At 39.2% G+C, this 24,588-nt stretch overlaps 1 protein-coding gene across 1 annotated transcript in view; it reads left to right on the top strand.

Moving 5' to 3' along the window:
• The first annotated feature begins 21,379 nt into the window (after window positions 1–21,379).
• The window catches only part of GRM7 (glutamate metabotropic receptor 7), a 567,524-nt gene continuing 564,315 nt past the window's right edge, over window positions 21,380–24,588 (top strand). The window contains exon 1 of the mRNA XM_027093810.1: window positions 21,380–21,597. Within this exon, the coding sequence (XP_026949611.1) occupies window positions 21,486–21,597 (112 nt within the window). The 5' untranslated portion in view covers window positions 21,380–21,485. The remainder of the gene's footprint in view (window positions 21,598–24,588) is intronic.

Below are 24,588 nucleotides of genomic sequence, written 5' to 3'. Positions count from 1 at the left end.
AGGACAGTCTGGTTCACCGTCTGCTTCAGCTTCCTGCTCTGCATCCTTGTGCAAATCGCTTAACTTTTCTGTCCTGTGGTTTCTGTATCTGTAAAACTAGCATTAACAGACTTGCTGAAGTTTTGTAAGGAATGTTCAAGACATTGTGTGCCAAGTAACTGAGCCAGTGCCTGAAGTATTCTCGTTGCTCAGTGAATATCAGCCTCTGTCTCAAGTCCCATTTCTACCGTGTGGTTACAAGCAGAAACCTACCATCTTCAGATTTTAGACATTTTTTCCCCCTCTTGCCAACAATGAGTTTATAGACGGTCACTAAAGAATATTTCTAAGAGCCCTTTTCTCATGTTATGGTCTATAAAAGGTGAGTGGACGATAACCTCATGTCTGTTTTCTGTTCTGACGGAAGGGCTGATCTGTTACAAGTGTTGGTCTTTCCTAGAGACTGTGATGGGAAGTTGCTCAGGATAGGTCGATGTAACAGTGTCATTCAGATCATCTAGTTAAATGATGCCTGCTCTGACTACTCAAGAGAGAGCCCAGAACAGAATACAATGCATCTGCCCCATTCCAGAAACTTTCCTGATTATTCTGAACAAATGGAAAGGTTGGTAAGAGAAAACTTGAATCAGTAATATATATTGCCAGGATGGAAGTGAATCTTTCAACCTCCTAGAAACATCTAATGCTTGTAAATTAATAACATGATGTGACTTCATTTGAGCACAAAACAAGGACCAGGAAATTATGTTGTTTATACATTGTCTTTTAAGTGTCTGATCACGGCCACTGAATACTTAGATTCTTCCAAAGGAGTATTATGCAAGGCTCCGGGCAAGCAAACTGCAAACTTGAGAAGTAACGATTTAAAGATCTTAAAATTTGTGAGTATTGTTCCCCTAGACTTTTTATCAGCATGTTCCATGGGTGCATGCTTCTCGTGTTTGATGGGGATACTCAAAGACAGTACCAACAGAGTGCGGTAATGGTAGCAAAAATAATTCCTCCTGTTTAGAATGAGTAGCTGTTCTTTGGTGACCACCACCACAATTGTCTGATTGGTCACTTTACGCTAGGGGCTGCCAGTTTTACCGTAAACTGAAAATCCTGAATCACAGCGATAACTGAGGTTCAACTAGCATTGATCCAAGGCTTTGCTATTTGTTAGGCACCATTAGACACGTGACTTATATTTGCTTCCTTGAATATATACAACCTGTCCTCATGGCGTGTATGCAGATGAGGATGCTGGGGCACAGCTGATAAGTGGAAAACCACAGATTTGCATCCAGTGATCTGACTCTGGAACTTACTCCCCCACTGTCTCTTCCTGTCTGTCTCTATCTATACCCTTATTTTAAGAGTGAACTGCCACTGTATTTGTAAATAAGTGATATGATTGCTTTGCCCTTACAAGAAGGCAGTAGCTTCTGGATCAAATAGAAAAGCAATGACTTGGAATGGTCCCAAGAAAAAATGATTCTATGCACTAGTTATTGTGCTCTACGGATTTTGGTCATCGGGAGGAAAATCTAAACCTCCCTTTTTCAGATGATTCTCTATTTTATTTCTTCTTTTTAAATAATGACAAGGCTTATTTTGCTGTAAAACAATTTCATCAACACAGCCCAATACTCATACTTTGGGTACCTTTTGGAAAAGAAATTGGGAAATAAACGGGTTCCTCGTAAGTGTTCAAAATTTCAGTGGCTTGTGACGGTGGAGACGGATAATTTGCCCTACGCAGCAGTATTTGACCACTTAATACATAAGTTTAGGCCTTGAACCCAAGTGAGAGAATAAAGCTTTGGCTCTAGCAATTTGAGATTTTGCATGTAAAGGTGGAACTGTAAGAAGGAATTAGGACTAGGTGGGCTAGCAGCAAAGATGACCCCACACATGCCAGGCCACCTGATCACTTCTAGGGATGCAGAGAGAAATCAGTCTCTGTCTTGAAGGAGCTTGCAGTCCAGTTGAGGTGCAGGAACACCACCAGCCTTGCAAGGAAAAGAATCACAGTGTTCATTATGGTGCTGTATTGAGGTTTTCCCCTGGGAACTCCACCATCACATGATTCAGGGTGGAAGGAACAAGTCCCAATCAAAATGCCTGATCTTTTCCTTTTCTCTTTCTAACAGTAACTGAAAAGAGGAAATAAGAGTGCAGTCCCTTATTAGAAACTGTGTATGTGCATGTGTGTGCGTGTGTGTGACGAATCATATCATTCTGGCACCCCAATGCTATATATGCTCTTGCCTAACATCTTCCCACATTTTCTTTAAAATTCTCTAGGATCGTTTTTCCATATAATACATTCACATTTTTAGGGATGGAAACATCTCATCTTTGGTTTTCTTGGGTTTTTTTTAGATTTATTCCAAGTAGAGCAAAATCAAGTCAGTACCCTTAGAAGATGACTTCCGCTCACAGTTCACCGTGATGGGAGGTCTCATTTACACAGCGCATTTCCTCCCATTGTAAAAGGTGTTTACATGACATTTGTTTTCTTTTGATTTAATACTTTTTTTCCTTGTGAGATTTCTAGAGAGGACCATCTTTCATTAATGTACCAAATGATGACTTTTTTTCCACAATCTTGCAAATAAATCCCAGGAGACTGAGAGATAACATAAACAAGCACAGATGTCTCTGATAATATTTAAGAACACTGAAGACCTTTGAGATTTTTGGCTCAGGTGAAAAATCAGAACAAAGGGGTAAGTGACCAAACTGAAAAAGCTGGAAAAAGCCAATATACGCCGTGACTGAAATATTCATGTACCAGAAAGCCTACTGTGAGAAAAAAAAAAACGCTCTGGGTCAAGTGTGGAGAAAGTGAGATTTTTCTATAGGTGACTGGAGTTCTGCGTATCTAAGCCCTCAAGCTCCCAAATCCATACTTGAACGGTAGGTAGTTGTCAAATTTCACCTTAACATACCTAACATAAAAAGCTGGGAAGATTTTTTGATATTCATGCTCCATCATGATTCGTCAGTGTTAACTTTAGTGTTTCCTAGAGGATTACACAGCGTAGTGCTCTTGCTATAGAAGTGACTATTAGCCTGAGGTACTAAATATTTTCTGTCAGACAGTTATAGCTTTGTGGGAACATGATAAGATCTGTCCAACAATTAACTCCATGCGCAAATTTTACAAGATAATACCTGGATTCTACTGCATGTATTTAATGTATTGTCAATATTAAAAATATACGTATATATGTATGTATATATACATGTATATATGTACATATATTTGCAATACTTATAATACATAGATGTGTTCCCATATATATATATGTTTCACGTGAAATATGCAAAACATTTTCAACCACATGTGTGGATCAAAGGCTTTTGTCTATTTCTAAAACCAATCAAAACCTCAAATCCATAAACTTCTTGGATCAGAATTATTTATTTGATCAATAACCTTAAAACTCTCACAGTATTCTACATGCCTGGAGCCAGTTGTATAATTAGACCTCAATAAGGTTACCTTTATAACTTTCTAGAAAAATAGTGTTTCTTTGTTAGGACAGTTGGAATGATAAAACTCAAGCAGCAGAGAATCTTAAACTGTCACAAAGCTTCGTCACAGTTTATTTGCCCTTCATTGTGCCCCCATTAACATCCCACACTTAATGGATCTCAACACTTGTCATGCTCCATTATTGTGACTTTTTCTTCCTTCTCTCTCCAAATCCACACTTTAAGCTCATTAGCCATTACATGCTCCAAGGCCTAGCAGGGTTCCTGACACACACAGAGCTCAATAAATATTTACTGAGTTGAACTGTAGGTGAAAGAGTATGATCATAAGGTCCTTCCGCTACTGCCAGTGACTTTCTTTTGGACTTGGCCTAGGAACTCAAGGTACCTTATGACAGATTTCATTAAAAGGAAGTGACTAAATGACCATGAGCTCCAGCTACACATATAGAAAGCTGGACTGTTTGACTCTTGCTGTAGTTTTAGATTTCTTGTGTGGTTCTTGTCATCCATTCATCCATTTTAAAGAATGGTGTTTACATTACTTTGCCTGTCACAAAGATTTGTTGATGAGTGTGTGAATACCTTCTTAAAGTCTTTATGATGCACCCTTTCTTAAATCTGTGCCCCATTCTGGTGTATTTAAGTATCAGCTTAGTTCAGGCTGCTGTAAGAGAATACCATGGACTAGGTGACTTAAAAAAACCCAACATTTATTTCTCACAGTTTTGGAGGCTAAGTTCAGGATCGAGGTGCTGGCAGATTTGGTGTGTGGCCGGGGCTTGCTCCCTAGTTCATAGATGGCCATCTTCTCACTGTGTCACCACATGGTGGATGGGACAAGGGACCTTTCTGGGTCTCTTTCTTAAAGGCACTAATCCCATTCATCAGGGCTCTGCTTTCATGACCTAATTACTCTCAAAGGCCCAGACTCCTCAAACCATTACTTTGGGGGTTAGGATTTCAGCATATGGGGGGAGGGGGATAAAAACATTCCATCTGTTGAAAATATTCAGGTATGGATTCACTTTCTCAGATATCCTTGCAACAAAGGCTCCGATATGATCCACTCTGCCTCCTACTTCTGATTCTTTTCAATCTCCCACTCAATCCCAGTGAAAGGATCACCCATCCTCATAGAGCAACTGAATATACATTGGACATCTATGGATATAAGGGCCCCGGAACTACTATAGTGTAAAGATCAGTGAGGGAGAAGAGGTGGAATTTACGGATAAGGCTGAAAATGATACCAATACGTGGTGGCCAAACCCAAGCTTGCTGAGAAGTGTATCATGAGTAGCTGTGGGTATACCTGGTTGGGAAGGTGAGGTGTAGCAGCCCATCTGCAGATGTCTTGGCAGGCATTTCTGCAGTACAATTTTATATTTACTACATTTTGCCCAAAATATGAAGTTCTTTATCCTGACTAAAGAAGTAATAAGCCATAAAGAATAAAATACATACATTGTACAGCCTAAGAAATTATTTAAAATGTGCTGAATACTATATATACTAAATTTGTAAGTTGTCAAAACACATATTTGAAAAATGAAACCCGGGCTTCCCTGGTGGCGCAGTGGTTGAGAGTCTGCCTGCCGACGCGGGGCACACGGGTTCGTGCCCCGATCCGGGAAGATCCCACATGCCGCGGAGCAGCTGGGCCCGTGGGCCATGGCCACTGAGCCTGCGCGTCCGGACCCTGTGCTCCGCAACAGGAGAGGCCACAACAGTGAGAGGCCCGCGTACCGAAAAATAATGAAACCCTTACTCTGAAAGACAAAATGACTGTTAAGACACATATTGAGAATTAATCAAATTACCGTTACCTGTGGTTTAATACGATTAGCTCTTCAAACTGTATAAAATAATTTGGTAAAACTACATATTTCACCAAGATGGCTTTTGCAGAAAAGGGTGGTAAAATGCTTTGAAAACTGTGACTGACTTACCTGCACAGTAATCATCTAAGTTTTATTCTACTTTGAAAATAGTTGTGAGCAAAAGATATTTCAGTGCTAACATTTTCTATTACTGAAGATGGTAAAAGAACATTTTCCTGCATCTAGCACATGTTATTTAGCAAACATCTGTCAGGGTAGACACCTGCCATTAGATACAAATTACTTTTCAAAAATAATAGTTAGCTTTTAAGTCTAAGGTAAATCAAAGAGTGAAAGCAACTAATAAGCTCTTAGCAAGGACTTTATCATGGGGAGGGGCATCTGTTTAACCTTGAATATCAGCAGTAGGAACAACTCGCTAGCTATAAAAAAGCATCTCTGGGAATTTTTGAAAGGGTTCCATTTTCCCTATTGAGAAACATGGAAATTATGCACCCTTGCTCAAAGTGAAATTGGTAAATTGGAATCACTACAATCAGAAACATCTCTTCTTTGGTTTTCTTGTTTTTTTTTTTTTTTTTCACATCTTTATTGGAGTATAAATGCTTTACAACGGTGTGTTAGTTTCTGCTGTACAACAAAGTGAATCAGCCATATGTATACATATATCCCCATATCTCCTCCCTCTTGAGCCTCCCTCTCACCCTCCCTATCCCACCCTTCTAGATGGTCACAAAACACCAAGCTGATCTCCCTGTGCTATGCGGCTGCTTCCCACTAGCTGTCTCTTTTACATTTGGTAGTGTATATACATCAATGCTGGTCTCTCACTTCCTCCCAGCTTCCCCTTCCCCCTGTGCCCTCAAGTCCGTTCTCTACATCTGCGTCTTTATTCCTGCCCTGCCACTAGGTTCATCAGTACCACTTGAATATGTCAGTTGTGAATGCACAATTCACACAGATGATTTGCCCATCGTGTGTTCTTTTCATCTCTTTCTTCCTCCTTCTCTATTCAAATTCACTTTTATTTATCATCACAGGAATGTTTGCCAAGAATTTTTAAACACATTCTTCTGTTCTTCCTTTTCCTTACTTAGATGAGGATGACCAGTGACTTAGGGAAGTTGGCGTATTTAAACAGTGGCAATCAGTCACCATGCCCGAATGTCCCTTATGTGCTCTTCTTAAGGAAGTGGGATGCCTAATTGTTCTGGAATATACTACCCTAGGGATTGTCTTTCTGACTCCCTCACTGCTCAGTCTAGTGGAGGCCTCTCAGTAATTTGGTCATCATCCTCGGAGACGATTGCTTCCTGGACCTGCCCTTGTCTTTAAAAGAACAATATCAATGCCTTTGCCTCACCGATAAAATCTTTCTCAGCCACTTAGGTCTTGTCTGCTGGGCCTTTGATCTAGTCGTCAACTCCTGTAGATCAGTTCGCAGTCCTGCCTCACTGCCCGTGAGTTTGGGGGGTCTCCATTTCACTGAGTTCTATTTTCTGTATAATCCGTGTCCTTGCAAAATGGATCGTGTCCTGGACCTGATCCTGTCCCCTCATGTCCTGTCCTTGTCTTGGCCTATTGCCTGTTCTAATCTACCAATTTTGCATCTATTTCTCCCCTTTCTCATCACCCCTGATCTGCTGCTGCTTATCCTGTAGTGTAATACATAATCAGCTGGGATGGAGCTGTCATGGATACGGTTGTTTTTATGGTGTTGTAAGGGTATAGTTGAAGTAAAAGGTATTATTAAATCAGAAGTTATAACTCTGACCCGTAAGAGGACACCCTGATTTTGACAACATCATGATTGAAGAAGCACCCCCATTTCAGGAGAGTTACAAGTGAAGTATAGAAAGCTTACATCTGAAGTATTGTGGTAATGCGGGACCTTTTACTTTTAAAAGGAGAGCTATAGATAATCCAGAAATATGGAAAAATCAAGACTTGGAAGGGGAGACAAGATTTGGAACCTGGCTAGCCAAGAATAATTTTGATTAAATTATCTACTAATTGATAATATGTTCATTAATTTTTCAGGATGGATAGAAGCAAAATTTAGCTTGTTTTCAACTTTTTGGATTACGCCAACTATACTTTTCTTTAATAACAGGGTGGCGGTTCAGACATTTGTTCACAAACTGATTTCTATCCGGGGCTGTTTCTCCTCAAAAGGAACTTTTGTGACGAGAAAGAAAATGGATCCAAGAAAGAGAATATTTAAGATAATAATGAAACATACCTATGATATAGTCCCACAGACTAATCTAGCGTTGCTTTATGTATCTGAGACATACTATGCTAGCCTAAAATTAATATTCTTTTTTACTTATAATATTTCCTTTCTTTCTGGCCCCATCCCAATCCTTGCATACATGCTTCACTCTCCAGGCTTTTCACAGAGCATACATGGAGCAAAGATTGCCCATTGTGGGCAAAAATAATTTGAGATTTAAAAAAAAATCTATTTGGCTAACAGATTTTTAAAGCTTGTATCCAAATGGCTAAAGATAAGAAGGTTATAACGTCTCCTTAATCCATTCTGAGCTGCAATCTCATACTGAGGCTGGGCTGTATAGACATTGCCACCGCAAGCTACACGTCTGTTTATTTTCTGCCTTTTGAACACTGGCTCTCATTTATCTCTGAATGCCCTGTTGGGCTACGTTCAGCACGCTAACGTGACAGCTTTGAGTTAGCCTTTTAAGGGGCACTTTGTGAAGTGGCTTTCGCATCACTTCGTACCATATTAGAGACGGGTTGGCAGTGAAAATATTTACAGTGAGGGAGTTCTCTCTTGGTTCACATTTTCTGTTTTTCGTAGTTGCTGTCATCTCTGTGACTGCTTCCTTCTCAGGGCAGTGAGACAGCTAATGACAGCATGCCCTCTGTATCTATTTTGAGGGTGAGAGAGGTTTGCCTTGCTTTTGTGGATGGAAATGGGGTTTATCCATGACACTTGACAACTGAATTGTCACCTTCCCCTCAGATGGTTTCCTAATTATAATTTGTTCTGTGCAGGGTCAGGAAACAGAAGGATAGAAAAACAGAATCTCTTTGCTGCAAAGCAAATAGGATCAGGACAGCCTGGGAGCCAAGGAAAGTCAGACTGGAAATAGCTCCAAGGTGCTGGCTGGCTGGGAAGATGTGCTATTTGGGAAGGTTACTCAGGTGGTTCAAATTGAGTCTAACCTTAAGTGAACTTGACTAATGATGGGCTCAGTGGTTTCTATCTCAAAATAGGCTGGCCCTCAGGTACCTTGTTAAGATTTGAAATTACCATTTTGAAAGTACCATCTATTATTGTAACTTAGCACTCAAACTCCCATTTTTAAGTAGTCAGTGGAGGTCACATTTGCAACACTCAGAGAGCATTGAATTGAAATTTTCCCTGGATGTTTTAATTGCCTTGCTGTAGACAGCATAGGTTATTTTAAATGGCTGTGAGAAACCACTAGTCACATGTGAAGCATGATGGTTTATTGACTTTGAAGGGGGCATCCTTTGGTAGTTGAAAGAATGATCAGGCTTGCAAATGCCTGAGCATCTTGTTTGCCAGTATTTTGTTTCATATATAACCTTTCACTGTTTCCAGGACTATGTGAGGTTTGGAGGGGAACTGAATTAATTACTGTTTACATCATGGGGAACTTGAAAGGATCCTTAATCCACCAAGTGTTAAACAACCCAAGATAAAAGTTATTGACTTCTTAAGAAACTGTTTGGGTTACTCCCCTCCTTCTCTGTCTCTTTTTCTCCCACTTCCAATTCTCTTTTTCTCAGTCTTTGTTTCTTTATCCATTGTTAAGCTCTTCATTTTCCACTTTCTCTCTCTCTTCCTTCTCAGACTTCCTTCCATTGTTTTTCTCATAGCCAGAGAACTTGTAGTTTGTTAAAAAAAATGCTTTTGGACACCTTGTCTCTGAGATACTGGGAGCAAGATGCACAAAGCCCTCTTTTAACAGGTTGAGTAAACCTCAGTTGTCTAAACCTTCTGCTTCAGAGGAGTTATGCAAAGGTAGGCAGTGGTCAGAAGCTGCAAACTACTCCAAATTGGCACGATGCTTGTCTTAAAAGAGTTCATCACTTCACTAAAAAGTGATGCCCCTTATTTTCCAACAGTCTGAAGGAGATATTTGGAGAGATACTCTTCTTTTTGTATTTTGAGACAGCAGCCATCTTTACTATATTTTTTACAATGTCACAGCTCTCTCTCCCCTGATGAGAGATCACATCTCTTTGTGTCCCTGACATCTTCCACAGGATGGCTCCAGTGAAGTGTTCAGTGAACAGAAGTGATCAGAGAGAGGATCAAACCTGTCACTGTGGCTAGATTCACCATCACTATAAAGAAAATGGATTAGAGCATCCAAATCTAACAACAATGCTGTATTATCTCATACAAATTAGAGTTAATGATTCAGCATTCATAATGTCACCAATAACTGTTAAATTCAAGGTGGTTACCTCCTACTTCATTATTAGCATTCTTTTTTAAAAATTTTTTGTTTTATGTTGGAGTATGTTGATTTATTTTATATTGGAGTATGTTGTGTTAGTTTCAGGTATATACCAAAGTGATTGTTATATATATATCCATTCTTTCTCGGATTCTTTTCCCATGTAGGTTATTACAGAATATTGAGTAGCGTTTCCTGTGCTATACAGTAGGTCCTTGTTGATTATCTGTTTTATATAGAGTAGTGTGTATATGTTAATCCAAAACTCCTAGTTTACCTCCCCACCTTCTGCTTTTGGTAACCGTAAGTTTGTTTTCTATATCTGTGAGTGTGCTTCTGTTTTGTAAATAATGATACCAGGTGAAGTGTGATGCCTGGAGCACCAGGAACCACCTTATGCATCTGAGACAAAGGTTAAGAGAACTTAAGTGAAAAAATCCAGTCCCTTGGCATGGTGGAGTCACTGTACCAATCTGAAAACCAGCTACAATCCAGATTTATTTTGTGATTGTATTATCTAAGTCACTATTAACTGAGTAATAGAACTCACTGTAAGGTTACTTGTAGCCCAAAGTATCCTCACTTGTGATTTTCAAATACCAATGCCACTCCAGCATTATGTACATGATGTGATCCAGTAAGATACGTAAAAGAAAGGAGAGACATAGTTTCTTTCCTCAAGGAGCCTGGTAGCATACAAAACTGGTAATAATAAAACTGGGATGAAAGCTAAGTAACAAACGGCAAAGAGTGTTGAGGACCAAGAGAGGACTCTTTGCTTAGCTACAGAGAATCACGGGAAATTCCCCAAAGCAGTTTGCATGTGTTAAACCTGCATCTTGAAGAAGTATTAGGGTTTAAATAAGTAAAGATAGGAAGCAGGTATTTCAGGCCTGTCCATAGCCCATACCTAAATAAGGCCACGGAGAACTAAACACATTCATTCTGTAAAATTGTCTGATAAATTTATCTGGTCTGATGAATTTGATTATAGATATACTTTGGAATAACTTTGATGTTTTGTGTGTGTGTGTATGTCTGTGCTTTAGAACATTTTGGAGGCTTTAAAACGCAAGTTTACTCTTAACTCAGAATTTACCTTCTACCTTATCTATGGTACCACCGTCAGTCCTTCTTTTATTTAGCTGTTTTGTTTCCTTTGTGATCTGTATCTCTCTGTATATGTGAATATGTATACATATATATATATTTACACATATATGTGTGTGTACGCATATAGTTACGTATTAGGTTGTCAGATCTCTAAAACTGGTTTACCTTATTAATTATTATATCTATAGTTCCTAAATTTTACAGATTAAAAAAAAAAACCTGGTCATATGCCATTGGTATAGTACTGTGTTATCTGAATTAAATAATAGGGAATTATTTACTGTGCAGAACTCTAATGAATCATCTTTTTGTATGAACATATAGTCACTGAATGCTTGTTTACTTGGAATATAAGCCATACAAAAGCTAAAATAAACAGCCTAGTTTTCTTCCTTCTCATAAGGGAAAAAAATAAATAAGAAATTTTTGTCAAGTAAGCCTCTTTCAGGGAATCAAAGGATCAGCACAGATTTAACTTCACCTCTGGAACATCTGCATCTGTAGTCTTACACAATGAGAATGAATGTTCCCGCAGCTCTGCCAGGCCCTGACAGTGGCTTCTGAATCATTGAGTGAAGATTGCATCTTGTTCGGTAGCATTTCCAAGTGCATTTTATTATGCTCGTGCTTTTTCACGACTGGGATTCACACAGAGTCTAGCACATAGTTTGCTACAGTGTTCAATTAACTCTAACACTCCATGTTCAACCATCCTTAATAATCAAGATTTTTGGGACTATAATGTACTTATAAAGGTGGCAATGGTTCTCAGAGAGAAAATAAGTTTGAATTTGATTTCATTCTCTCCTGAAACAGACTTCCTTCACTTTAAGAGTCTCCTGGCTGTGTCCCTGTAAAGGACTGAGGCTTTTGTCAGCCTTGTCATTGTGCTCTCTACTAAGAGACCAGACGACTAAAGGTGGCTGGGAAGCATGCTGAGCTTTGATAATTGGGACGATTGGCAGGTAGAAATGAAAATAGGTAAGGTAGAGACAGGCCACAAGACATTAAAAAGATCTCCTTTTATTTTCATTTTGTGACCATGTTGTTGTGAGTGTGGTTGTCCTTTTACCCTGACGGACCTCATGCCCAGTGGTTCTCAACCACGGCAATTTTGAACAGCCTGCCCACTCCCAACCCACTACTCGCACGTACACCTCACGCACACACACCACACACACACCTCGCACACACACACACCACACACACACACCACTCACACACCCCGCACACCACACACCACACACATACCACACTGCACACACACCCCCCGCACACCACACACCACACACATACCACACTGCACACACACACCCCCCACACCACACACCACACACCGCACACACACCACACTGCACACACACCACAGACACTACACACACAGGGATATTTTGCATTGTCTGCAGTCATTTGTGACGATGACAACTGCAGGATATACTACTGGCATCTAGTGACAGAGGTCAGGGATGCTTCTAAACATTCTACACTTCCCACTGTACAAAGAATTATCTGACCCCAGATGTCAATAGTACTAAGGTCAAGAGATGCTACTCTACAGAGATTTGACATTTGTACTGCTAGCAAAACACCTTAAAGGTCACCCTTGAGTGTTTGAAAAACCAAACCTCTTGGTGTGAGAATCTGGCCCTCAGAGCCTGAAAGAGAACTACGATCATTTCTAATATACTGAGAAATGTTAAAACACTTACTTTGGTTACTTTTTGTTTCTTAATATATAGTTTATAGGGATATTGGACAGAGATAATTCAGAGACATGTAAGATGAGGAAGGACCCTGATGGGTCATAAAAATCATTTCTGCCCTTCTGTCTGTTTGCCTGGTAAAGTGTCCACTGGTGATTTCTGTGGTACCGTATTGGGAGGGAAATTTCCCTTTGTCCGTTGTCTTTTTATGCTATGGAGATATGGGTAGAGGTATTTCTCCAATCTACAGAAGGCCACAGAAAGCCTGTTTACGTACTACACACGCATGCAACCTTTCTCACACTTGTAACCAAGATGCCTATCTCAGCAAATAACACTGGACAGAAGAGCCCTGTATGTGACTATGGTGCATACAGTTTTCATTTTGTAAATATTGCATGTTCCTCTGTGGTATAGCTTGGGCTCATATGAGTCGCCTCATTTTATGGCTAGAGAAATAATCCTGGAGAGTGTGTCCCACTAGATGGCCGCTACATGTGTTGCTGTTTCGGCGGCTATAAACCACCCAAAACTTATAGCTTTCTCCTGATCTTCCATGTTTCATAGGAAATAGGGAGGGACAAGTTTTATCTCCAGCGCTGTTTCTAACGTTTGCCAAGTGTGAGATGTGAAGGATACTATGTTTTCCTCCCTACCCCCGGTAAAATCATCATCTTCATCGTCATCCTCATCAGTAACCACAGCCTTATATTATTTCCTCTCAGGCATTTCAGTAAGAAGATTGTTTCTTTTGTCTATAAATTCTGACCTCGCCTTGATACTGCATCTCACTTGTTCACCTTGGTCTCGGTCAGGTCATGTGATTTCCCTTGAGTCAGCCATGTAGCTTAAAGGAACGCTGTGTTCTGATAGGCTCGTTTGTGTCACACACAGCATCTGGATCCTGCAGTACCACCATCTCCACATAAACTACAGGAACAGAGTGATGTGGAAGGCAAAACTGTCAGTATTCATGACAATAATCTCTGTATCGACTATAGGGTGCTGCAAAGTCTCATGAGGTTATATATGTAAAGTATTTCACCTCCAAAAGCCTGGTATATAGAGAGATTTAATAAAGCAATAATAATAAAAATAATAGATAACATTCTTTAAAATATGTATTAGACAAATTTGACTTGCAATCCACACATAAAATTACTTGGTTCTAAGAAAATGGTTACTACCACTTACAGAATGTTAATGTATTTGGTGTCATACAATCAAAGAAATGAAAGGCAGAGGAAAAAGAGTTGCAATACTTGATGATAACCTTTGTTGTGAGGAATTTAAGGTTGAGTGAAATTCCAGACTTTAAACAAATTCAAAATTATTAGTCATTCCTCAGTACTTTGAAGTAAATACTATCAAAAATCAGAACTGACGCCCAGCCGTCCTAATACGAGCAGAGATGTTATCTAGAGAAGAGATACATGTAAATCGTGGAGAGTGGTGCTTCAGAGAACGGGCCTGAATGCAGTATTTGACCGTTTTTCCTTTTGGGGGGAGTCCATATCAATAGAGCTTAATAAGAACTACGAGTGAAATTCCTGCTGACTGTGAACTTAATAATGCCCCACTGGGAGTTCGTTAATACCTCAACAGGTACACTGAAGCATTATCTTAATTGCTCATGATACTTCCAAAAATTGCCTTTTACAAGTTTCGTGGAAACTCCCCTCTGGAGCAAGTGTTAGTACATTTTGGATTGCCTTTCTTGGCTGTGCAAATTCCCCAGGAAGCTGGTGGGGCCATAAACCTCATTTACCTTTCCAAAGGTAAGAAGTCCCCAGGTGACTGACTTTGTTATAGCCGCTGCCCTTATAATATAAAGAAGAAGAAGCAGCTCAACACGCATGAAACAAATTTCAGATCTTTCATGTGTTTCTACATACATGAAATGGTTCTACTTTTTAAAATAAATGTTTAGTATTTATTTTTCATGGCAAGTTCATGTTGGAATAGGAGCAACAGTTTGGATTTTTAAAATATTTGCATTACTGTGATCTAGTCCACATCTGGATTTGGATCTTCAGTTATTTTGACAGATGTTGACACTAAGATGATGCCTAAAGGAGTGTGTTTCCAAGCCTGTGGGATCCCTTTGCCTTTAGAGTGATTATGGGATAAAACTAAATTTAGAAGGGTTCTATCTTGCCAACACTTGGAAAGTAAAAGTGCTTCACACCAAGTCTGTCTCGCAGAGTCAGAGTGAACTCTGGGCACTGTGGTGTCTGGTGCTCGGAGTTGTCAGGTCTCAGGCATAGAGGGAAAAAAACCAGAGTGAACAATCCCCTAAGTGACTCCCTAGGTCCCTTTACCTTTGAACCCCGATCCATTGTCAGCTTGTTCTACCTGCCAGTGATGAAGAAGGAAATCCCAGGGAAAAATGTGCCAGGGAAAAGAGAGAGTGACAAAAGTGTTTGCTGCTGTGAGTTCAGCTGCCCCTCAGAGCCCCTCCCAGGGCGGGGATGACTCCCAAGTGCTGTGGGTCCCTCTGGCCCCACCAACGCTGTGCAGGAGGGATTCTGTTTCCTTCAGATTACGTCATTCATTACTTCACCGGCTTACCCTTTTATTCAGCAAATAACGATAAGGTTCGTATTCTGTACCCAGTGCAGTGCTGTCCAGTCGTGACAAAGTGATGAACAAGGTCAGTACTCTCCAGGAAAGGTGCGAACAATAAACAGATAAACAGGTCATTGTATAATGAGAGTTGTGACACTTCTTACCAAAGAAAACTAGTGCTGCAGAAAAACTCATCAGTTGACCACTGCTTTCTAGGGCAAACGTGGGAGAGATTAGGAGGGAGCCTTGAGCACCTCCTAGTGAGTGGTGTGTGCCACTAATTTGGATCGTTCTTTCAGTCCACCTAAAGAATTCAGTCACCACAGTTGCTTGTATTGGTGAGGTACACATATTGATGACTTGAGAGTTTTTACAGTGTGTAGAAGATGGAAGTTACTTAAATGTCCATTGTGATTTTCTTGAAAGTAGTTTTCCCCTAGGCTGTTTCTCTTCAATTTACAGAAATTCTTAAATATGCATAAATATTTTAAAAGTCCAATTAGAGTGAATTGGGTCTTCCTTTTCCTATTTTAAGGATAATGTATGCATTGGGAAAATGTTACATCTGATGACTTGAAGAATGATGGTTTTATTGCTTTTACTGTTTGCTTTACAGTGCTTAAAAGGTGTCAGGAAAGTTCACTTCTACATAAATTTTATTTTATCTATTTATTTTTTAACATCTTTATTGGAGTATAATTGCTTTACAATGGTGTGTTAGTTTCTGCTTTATAACAAAGTGAATCAGTTATACATATACATATGCTCCCAAATCTCTTCCCTCTTGTGTCTCCCTCCCTCCCACCCTGCCTATCCCACCCCTCTAGGTGGTCACAAAGCACGGAGCTGATCTCCCTGTGCTATGCAGCTGCTTCCCACTTGCTGTCTATTTTACATTTCGTAGTGTATATATGTCCATGCCACTCTCTCGCTTTGTCACAGCTTACCCTTCCCCCTCCCCATATCCTCAAGTCCATTCTCTAGTAGGTCTACATCTTTGTTCCCGACTTGCCCCTAGGTTCTTCATGACCTTTTTTTCCCCTTAGATTCCATATATATGTGTTAGCATATGGTATTTGTTTTTCTCCTTCTGACTTACTTCACTCTGTAAGACAGACTCTAGGTCCATCCACCTCACTACAAATAACTCAATTTCGTTTCTTTTTATGGCTGAGTAATATTCCATTGTATATATGTGCCACATCTTCTTTATCCATTCATCTGTCGATGGACACTTAGCTTGCTTCCATGTCCTGGCTGTTGTAAATAGAGCTGCAGTGAACATTGTGGTACATGACTCTTTTTGAATTATGGTATTCTCAGGGTATACGCCCAGTAGTGGGATTGCTGGGTCGTATGGTAGTTCTATTTTTAGTTTTTTAAGGACGCTCCATACTGTTCTCCATAGTGGCTGTATCAATTTACATTCCCACCAACAGTGCAAGAGGGTTCCCTTTTCTCCACACCCTGTCCAGCATTTATTGTTTGTAGATATTTTGATGATGGCCATTTTGACTGGTGTGAGATGATATCTCATTGTAGTTTTGATTTGCATTTCTCTAATGATTAGTGATGTTGAGCATTCTTTCATGTGTTTGTTGCCAATCTGTATATCTTCTTTGGAGAAATGTCTGTTTAGGTCTTCTGCCCATTTTTGGATTTGGTTGTTTTTTTGTTATTGAGCTGCAGGAGCTGCTTATAAATTTTGGAGATTACTCCTCTGTCAGTTGCTTCATTTGCAAATATTTTCTGCCATTCTGAGGGTTGTCTTTTGGTGTTGTTTATGGTTTCCTTTGCTGTGCAAAAGCTTTGAAGTTTCATTAGGTCCCATTTGTTTATTTTTGTTTTTATTTCCATTTCTCTAGGAGATGGGTCAAAAAGAATCTTGCTGTGATTTATGTCATCGAGTGTTCTGCCTATGTTTTGCTCTAAGAGTTTTATAGTGTCTGGCCTTATATTTAGGTCTTTAATCCATTTTGAGTTTATTTTTGTGTATAGTGTTAGGGAGTATTCTAATTTCATTCTTTTACACGTAGCTGTCCAGTTTTCCCAGCACCACTTATTGAAGAGGCTGTCTTTTCTCCACTGTATATTCTTGCCTCCTTTATCAAAGATAAGGTGACCATATGTGCGTGGGTTTATCTCTGGGCTTTCTATCCTGTTCCATTGATTTATATTTCTCTTTTTGTGCCAGTACCATACTGTCTTGATTACCGTAGCTTTGTAGTATAGTCTGAAGTCAGGGGGCCTGATTCCTCCAGCTCCGTTTTTCTTTCTCAAGATTGCTTTGGCTATTCGGGGTCTTTTGCATTTCCATACAAATTGTGAAATTTTTCTAGTTCTGTGAAAAATGCCTACATAAATTTTAAATGATAATTTAAAGGTGTGAGATGTTTTTAACCCTATTTGGTGCTCAACATTAGCAAAACCATTTTTGTGTGTTAGGCAAATTTTTTATAAAGAGTAAAGAACAACAAAATACAATGAGATGAAAATTAAGTCCTACAATAAAGATGAAACTTTTTTGGTTTTTAAATTGGGGAAAGGAAGGCTCAAAGGGAGATGAGATATTTATTTTCATGTTGCAGAAGTGTGATTATACTAAATTGTCTTCATCAAAATATCAGCTCTACATTTCTGAAGGAGACTGGCAAGAGGGTAGAGATTCAATAGCAGAAAAAGAAAGTATAGCTATGATATCAAGGGGAGTGTGTCAGTTAATCACTAAAGACGACTTATAATAATTTGGTCAGTTTCAGGTACCAGTTATAATACATACTTTCAAATAATTACCCTGTAGACTTAAGCATTAGTTTGAAAACAAGTAACTAAATATACAGGATAATAGTTGGTAAGTAACAGAGCATATTTCATAGGTTACATACATTCTTGCTGTTCTTCATCTCCTATTGCTGGGCAGAATTTCCTTATATAGCCATATTTTTATCTCAGAAATGAAATCCATTTGGTTGTTCGTTTCTTATTCTAGCATCATTATATGCATAATGTACAAATAATTACCCCTGAATATAGGATGTGTGTGTGATCCTAAAGGGACATATGAGCCTTAAGCTGGTAGGTGTTCGTTATTTATAATGGAAGGGATAAACCACTGATAGCAATCATTTCAATGGGTAGTGAGGAAATAAATCTGCTTCACCAGGATCTTCATTACTAAAATTTGGGGCACAGTTTAGGAAATGCATTTGCACTGGAGGCATTTCACAATCGCGATGTTTTACCACAGCTACATAAATGCTAATTTAAGTAGAGGGCTGGATGTATCTTCATTAGCACTTGTTCAAAGGTAGAAAGGGATTTTGGCAGGGAAGGCATCTGTGCAACAGCACAAAGATTTTGCATTTCCACAAGTTGAAATTGATGGAAATGTATTGCCATGCTTGGCTTCTTCCTTTTTTATTTCTTGTAAGAAAAGGTATTTCTCTCCCTCCCTCCGTCCCTCCCTCCTCCTTCCCTTTAATTTTCCTCCAAAGCCTTTATTCAGTTGATATTTTTCACCTAAAATTTATAACCCTTGAACTATAAATGAAACATAGGAAACTCAATCTTTTCACACATTTGTATAAATTTTAATAAGACATTTATATAAAATGTTTTAACGACAGTCTAAGGGTGACCTGTAAAATTGCTTTCAGTGGCTCTGTAGTCAGTACTGTGGACAGAACTTGGCCTAGACTACAGTAATCTCATACCCTTCGTTATTTTATGCTTATTGTTCAAATGTTTTAGCAACAATTCAGCAAAATATCATAGTTAAGAGTTTAGAAGTTTGCATTAGGCTGTGTCAGGTTTGAGTATTGCTCTGTCTTACAACTTTGTGACCTAAGGCAAGGTCATAGTCTACTTTCAAGTCTCAATTTCTTCTTTTGTAAAATGACTTAATAATAGTATAGTACAATAAAGTATAGTGAAGACTTTTTACTGTTAGTTAGATAAGGTAATGCATATAAAACTTTTAGTGATAATGATAACCAACAAAGAACTACTATATAGCACAGGGAAATATACTCAATATTTTGTAATAACCTATAAGGGAAAGGAAGCTGAAAAGTTTCATATATATATATAACTGAATCACTGTGCTGAACACCTGAAACTAAGGCGATATTGTAAATCAACTATACTTAAATAAAAATAAATAAATACAATTTAAAACATTAAAAATAAACCCCAAACTTTTAGAATATTCTTGCCACATGGTAAAGAGTTAAATAAATAGTACATATTATTTCTAAAGCAATAATGATAGGAATATGTAAACATTTTCTTAGGACAGTGAGGGAAATGTTTTTGCTAATGTGTCACAGAGAACTTGGGAAGTCAAATGTGGAGAATGCATAAACTTAGTAAGAAAGCACACACTTTTCTCTCTTCTGATTGTCGTTACCCCATGTATTAAGTACCCACACTGTCCCAGGCATCATGCTAAGCAATGCACATTTGTTATTCCTGCCCTTCAAAACAATCTTATACTAATTAATAATGTAACCAACTCAGTGAGGTGAAATATTCACCACAGTAAACACTAGTGAACAGAAGCAGGAGGCTTCGATTCCGGATCTTCTCAGTACCAAATCCCATTTTATTTCGACTGCACTTCACTACCCCTGTAATTGAGGAGTTGAGAGCCTGCCCCTGGTGGTCAGAGAGCAGAACTGCATCAGGGATGGGCTGCGTGGGAAATGGTGGGTCATCTACCGTCAGGGCAAGATTTGACTGTAATGTTCACATAGAAAGGCTGGTGGAGAAATGAGCTTTACAGAGGTGGTAACCAGCTTTAAACAATGTCAAATGGGTAAACTTGAGGCAAACTGTCCTAAAAAGAGAAAAGTAGGTTAATATTGAGTAGAATTATCAGGGCTCAAAGAATTAACTTGAGTGTAGCTTTGACATCTTTGGGGCAAAGAGTTGCACTGTTGGGCTTTGTCTGAGCAAAGATCAAAACTGGCTTTTAGATACATGAGACATCTTTACGCTAAAACAAGGGTAAGTCCTGGGAGAGTTTACAACCAGAATTTTGTAGGAGTTGATCATTCTTACAGGTAGATAAATCATACCTATCATAGTCTTCTGCATGCTAGTGTTAAGAGAAACAACTGGGGAGCATTCTTTGTAAAAGTAACTAGCTTAGAGATCCTGACGTTAGACCCTACGCCATGCTTCTCATCTATAGCTGCTTCAGGTCTTCTCCTAGAGTATTTGGGATCCTGGGTCAATATTTTCTTTTCAAGGTTTCTTTCTAAATGAGTAATTTTCTTTAACTAAAATCAGCATGTCAGGACTACTCAGGTAGTGTAATCTGAAATGATCCTGAGAATAAATACTGTGCCCGTCAAGAGGAATAATCTGCTCATTAAATTGTCCTCTTGGAACCAGGGTCCTGCTCTAGGGTGATTCGTATAGGCACAAGTTCTAGAACTCCTTGAGACATCTGGTTAATCCCACGTGCAGTAGAGGGTCAGAGAATTCTCTAAAGGCAAAAAAATGGGAATCAGAGGTCCACGTGGCTCCACTCAATCAGGACTGTCAGCTCTCTCTCAGCATCCAAATGAAACTTAAAAAATTTTGAGAAAGGCCCTCCAGAGTGCCAGAAGAGCTGAAATGATGGTGTTGGGGCAGGGAACCCCGTTACCTGGGTCTAAGGGTATTAGCGAGCTATCCATACTTCATAATGTTCTTGTGAAGAATAAATTAAATAATGCACGCAGCTTACTTAGATATTTCCTCATAGGTGATCAGCACTCAGTCGATGTTAGATGACTAATGACGTCTACCAGTATTCATGAGATGTGTCAACTGAACCAGTCTCTATACACACTCCAGTTAGGCTGTTGTGTCTTTTGTTTCTATTAATGTATAAGAAGTAAAGCATGATTCACAATGTTAGACAGAATGGTTAAAATTATTTTTCCTCCCAACCATCATGCTCTGTGTAATTGCCATTCCATTCCCATTCCTTTCTCCAAGAGGAGAATAAAAGGCCAAAGCATAAAAGTACATGCTTCTTGTGCTGTTAAGAGGTGGTTGTTTGCGTTTAGGTGGTCTACACTTCCATGCTATGTGTGGCAAAACACGCTTCCCCTTTGGAGCTCAAGCCCTGTATTTTAAGTAAATTGTCGTAAGTATACATGAATCTCTCACATCCTGATGGTGTGCCCTCATGTGGTGATTTCTTATCTTTTCAGATCCCCCAGATTAGTTATGCATCAACGGCACCCGAGTTAAGTGATGACCGTCGCTATGACTTCTTCTCTCGTGTGGTCCCGCCCGATTCCTTCCAAGCCCAGGCCATGGTAGACATCGTAAAGGCTCTGGGTTGGAATTATGTGTCTACTCTCGCATCGGAAGGAAGTTATGGAGAGAAAGGTGTGGAATCCTTCACGCAGATTTCCAAAGAGGCAGGTAGGAAGAGATTGCAATGATCAAGATGACCCTCTTTGAATGTCTGTGGCTTGTAGAGCTCTTTCAGTCTTTATTAAGCAAACACTATTGGTAATCGCCCTATCCCTACGCTCGAGTTCCCCCTTGCCTGTGAAGTGAATTTGCAAAGTCTTCATTTAAAATGCTTTGTTGTTCTGGAAGAGAATATTTTCAAAACTATGAAACTGAAATCCCTTTAAGTATTAGTGGAAGAAATGGAGAGAAAAAAATAGGTACTAAAATTGATATCTGACTCTGTGTAATAGATAATAGTGTGGATTGCAGGCTGTATATGGAAACATGAGCAAGTGTGGCTAAATGTGCCTCTTCATGTGTCATTTCTCTCCGCCGGTCTCCAAAATGGAGACAATTGTTTAAATTATGAGAACCCAACCACAGGGACACTTTGCTTTGAAGGGGAATGACACTGAGGGCTCTGAGTGACTTGGCCGAAACAAAATTAAGTAAATTATCCAGGCAGTAGAATGTACTTAGGCAAATAGTCTTTGAAACTTTAGATTCTTTTGAGAAAGACAGTTCTATTAGGTAGCATTTGGAGAAGATTCTTTTATGTATGTTTAATAAGCTCAAAATGGAGGTAATGGGTTCGAATGTTTGGCCAGCTGGCTTCCATCGGGCAGATTTTGAAAAAACGAGACAAAAATCTTCAAACTTAGGAATAATGACAATAAATACACAGGCTTTCCAATATGGAAATATTGGATCTAGTAAGCATATTTATATTTTTTTAAATGCATGCTTGGATATTCCTAAAAAGCTCTTAGGCTAAAGTCTGGTCCTCAGTTTTGATGGTAAGAATATTATCCAACTTGTCATTGCCCAGAATAGTTAACTAACCATAAAGGAAACAAACAAGCAAGGCAATAGAAACAGAGGTTCTTTGCACGAGGAAAGATGTCGTAAATCCTGAAGACATGGCGTTGAGTATTTTGCTTTCAGACTACAGACGTCCTCAGGCATGTAATGCTCCCGCATATAGATGGTGTGTCTTTACATGGCTACTGAAATAAGGAAACCCCGACTTGTTTATGAACCTTGTGCTTTTAACTCAGCACCTTATCATGATCTCTAATTTGAAGATTTCATTGGAGGGCTGGGTCAGTCTTGTACTCTTCCTTCTGGCTGAAATACTGTCACTGTTAACACCTTTGACTGCCGAGCTCCTGGTCATTTACAGGGCTTATCCTAAATGCCATTTCTAGGTTCAAGCAAACATGCACACAAAACTTCCTGGATTCTGTCTGCTTGGTCTTGTGTTTCTAGTGGCTCCTCCCACAATAGTCATCACACATTAGCATAATTTGCTGCTGCTGTTGATTTCTGTCTTGTCCCGTAGACTCTAAGAGAGGTGGTGTCCTCTGAGTCACTACTGTAGTTCCAGCTGCTTTGTTTCTAAGGGAAGCGTTTCTGGCATAATTCAGCGAAAAACTTTCTGATTAGGGAAGAAATCTTAACTCTGGCCTTGTGTTTTGCGTACTGTGATTTTTAAGACTCATTAACAACTGAATTCATGAATCTTTAAAGAAAAGTCTAACCACTTTTGATAGCTATGTGTTTGTTTCTTTCTTTTTTTCTTTGACTCCTGCTGTGACCAAAATAATGTGAGAGGCCCGCTTAAAGACGTATCTAAAATATGGGCATAATAGCCAATAGGTAAGACAAGATGAAGAGAAAATATGGGCAAAATAGTAAGATAAAGCTCAGAAATAAAGTTCAGATACCTTCTTGTTCTACATAATTGCTGCAAGTGGATCTCAAATTTAATACTGCACGTTGTACTGGACAAAGCAAAGGACACTACCCATTTTGTTACAAAATGTACAGCGTTCAGAAGGTCAGAATCATGTTGATTGTTCAATAAGGACAGGATCAAGACAAATGTTGGCCTTTATAAAAGACTACTCTATAGACAGGTCAGTGGTGAGTTTCGTGAAGTTGTTTATTCCTGGTGTCACTTAGTGAAAACTTAAGATATGAGTCTGCTGTATGACTCTTCAAAAAGGAAAAGTTTGGGTAATGTGGTCTGAGCTCCCCAGCTCATAATTTTAGCTAATCATATCAATTTATTGAAATGACCCAACTCAAAAATAAAATTGTATTATTGTCCGCCATTTTGGATGAAATCCTTCAATCTGAAAGCGTTTGAATTTGGGGATGAATATAACTAAACAGCCAGCTGCCGAAATGCCAGAAAACATTGCGGGTTCAGGTAATGTCTTGCAGTCGGTTCTTCTTCACCTCAAGTATCGTGATAGCTGACGTGTATTTATATTAAATTTCTTTGGCACCGTAGCATATGTGCAGTTAATTTAAGTGAATTCACTTGTGTGCTTAACAAACACCCCTGCATTCAACTCCCTACCCATCCCTTCAAAAAAGAGGAAATAAAGAGGAGGGAGAATTATAATTGAAATAGAGTATGGTAAATTTACTCACTCAGTGTGTGTATTACTTCAAAAAAAACCTGAGATGGGAAACATGATTCCGTCATTCCTTCAGTGGGTGTCACTTCTATGGGCCTCTCATATTGTGAGCATCTTGCTAACCCAAAGGTGATTCCAGTGTATAGAGATACATATTCGTGTTCCACGATCTCTAAGAAGAATCCAACTACTTCCTCTGATTTTCAGTCAAAGCAACAGCAATATATTCTAATTCAGAATACAAAGAAAAAGGATTTTTAAAATTTGCCCTTTTGGAATTTCGGGAAAGTATGCATACTTAGGGAATGTTCAAGGGTAATTTTCAATGTTTACTTTTTTCCTTTGCCTGCTGCTTCTAGAACCTTACCCTCAAGAAAGATGCAAGCCAAGGTGTATCTGTGGGAGAGGCAGTGTGGCATATACAGAAGCAAGCACTGAGGCATCAGAAAGACCTGGCTTTGAATAATGGGCTCCATTGCTTTTGTGCTGTACAACTTTTGACACATGATTGAACTTTCCAAGTTCTCAG

This window comes from Aethalodelphis obliquidens, unplaced genomic scaffold, assembly GCF_003676395.1.
Source record: "Aethalodelphis obliquidens isolate GAN/ISIS:26980383/991018 unplaced genomic scaffold, ASM367639v1 scaffold86, whole genome shotgun sequence".
Classification (NCBI taxonomy): domain Eukaryota; kingdom Metazoa; phylum Chordata; class Mammalia; order Artiodactyla; family Delphinidae; genus Aethalodelphis; species Aethalodelphis obliquidens.
The sequence above is the reverse complement of the archived record's forward strand: the minus strand, read 5'-3'. Positions and strand labels throughout refer to the sequence as shown.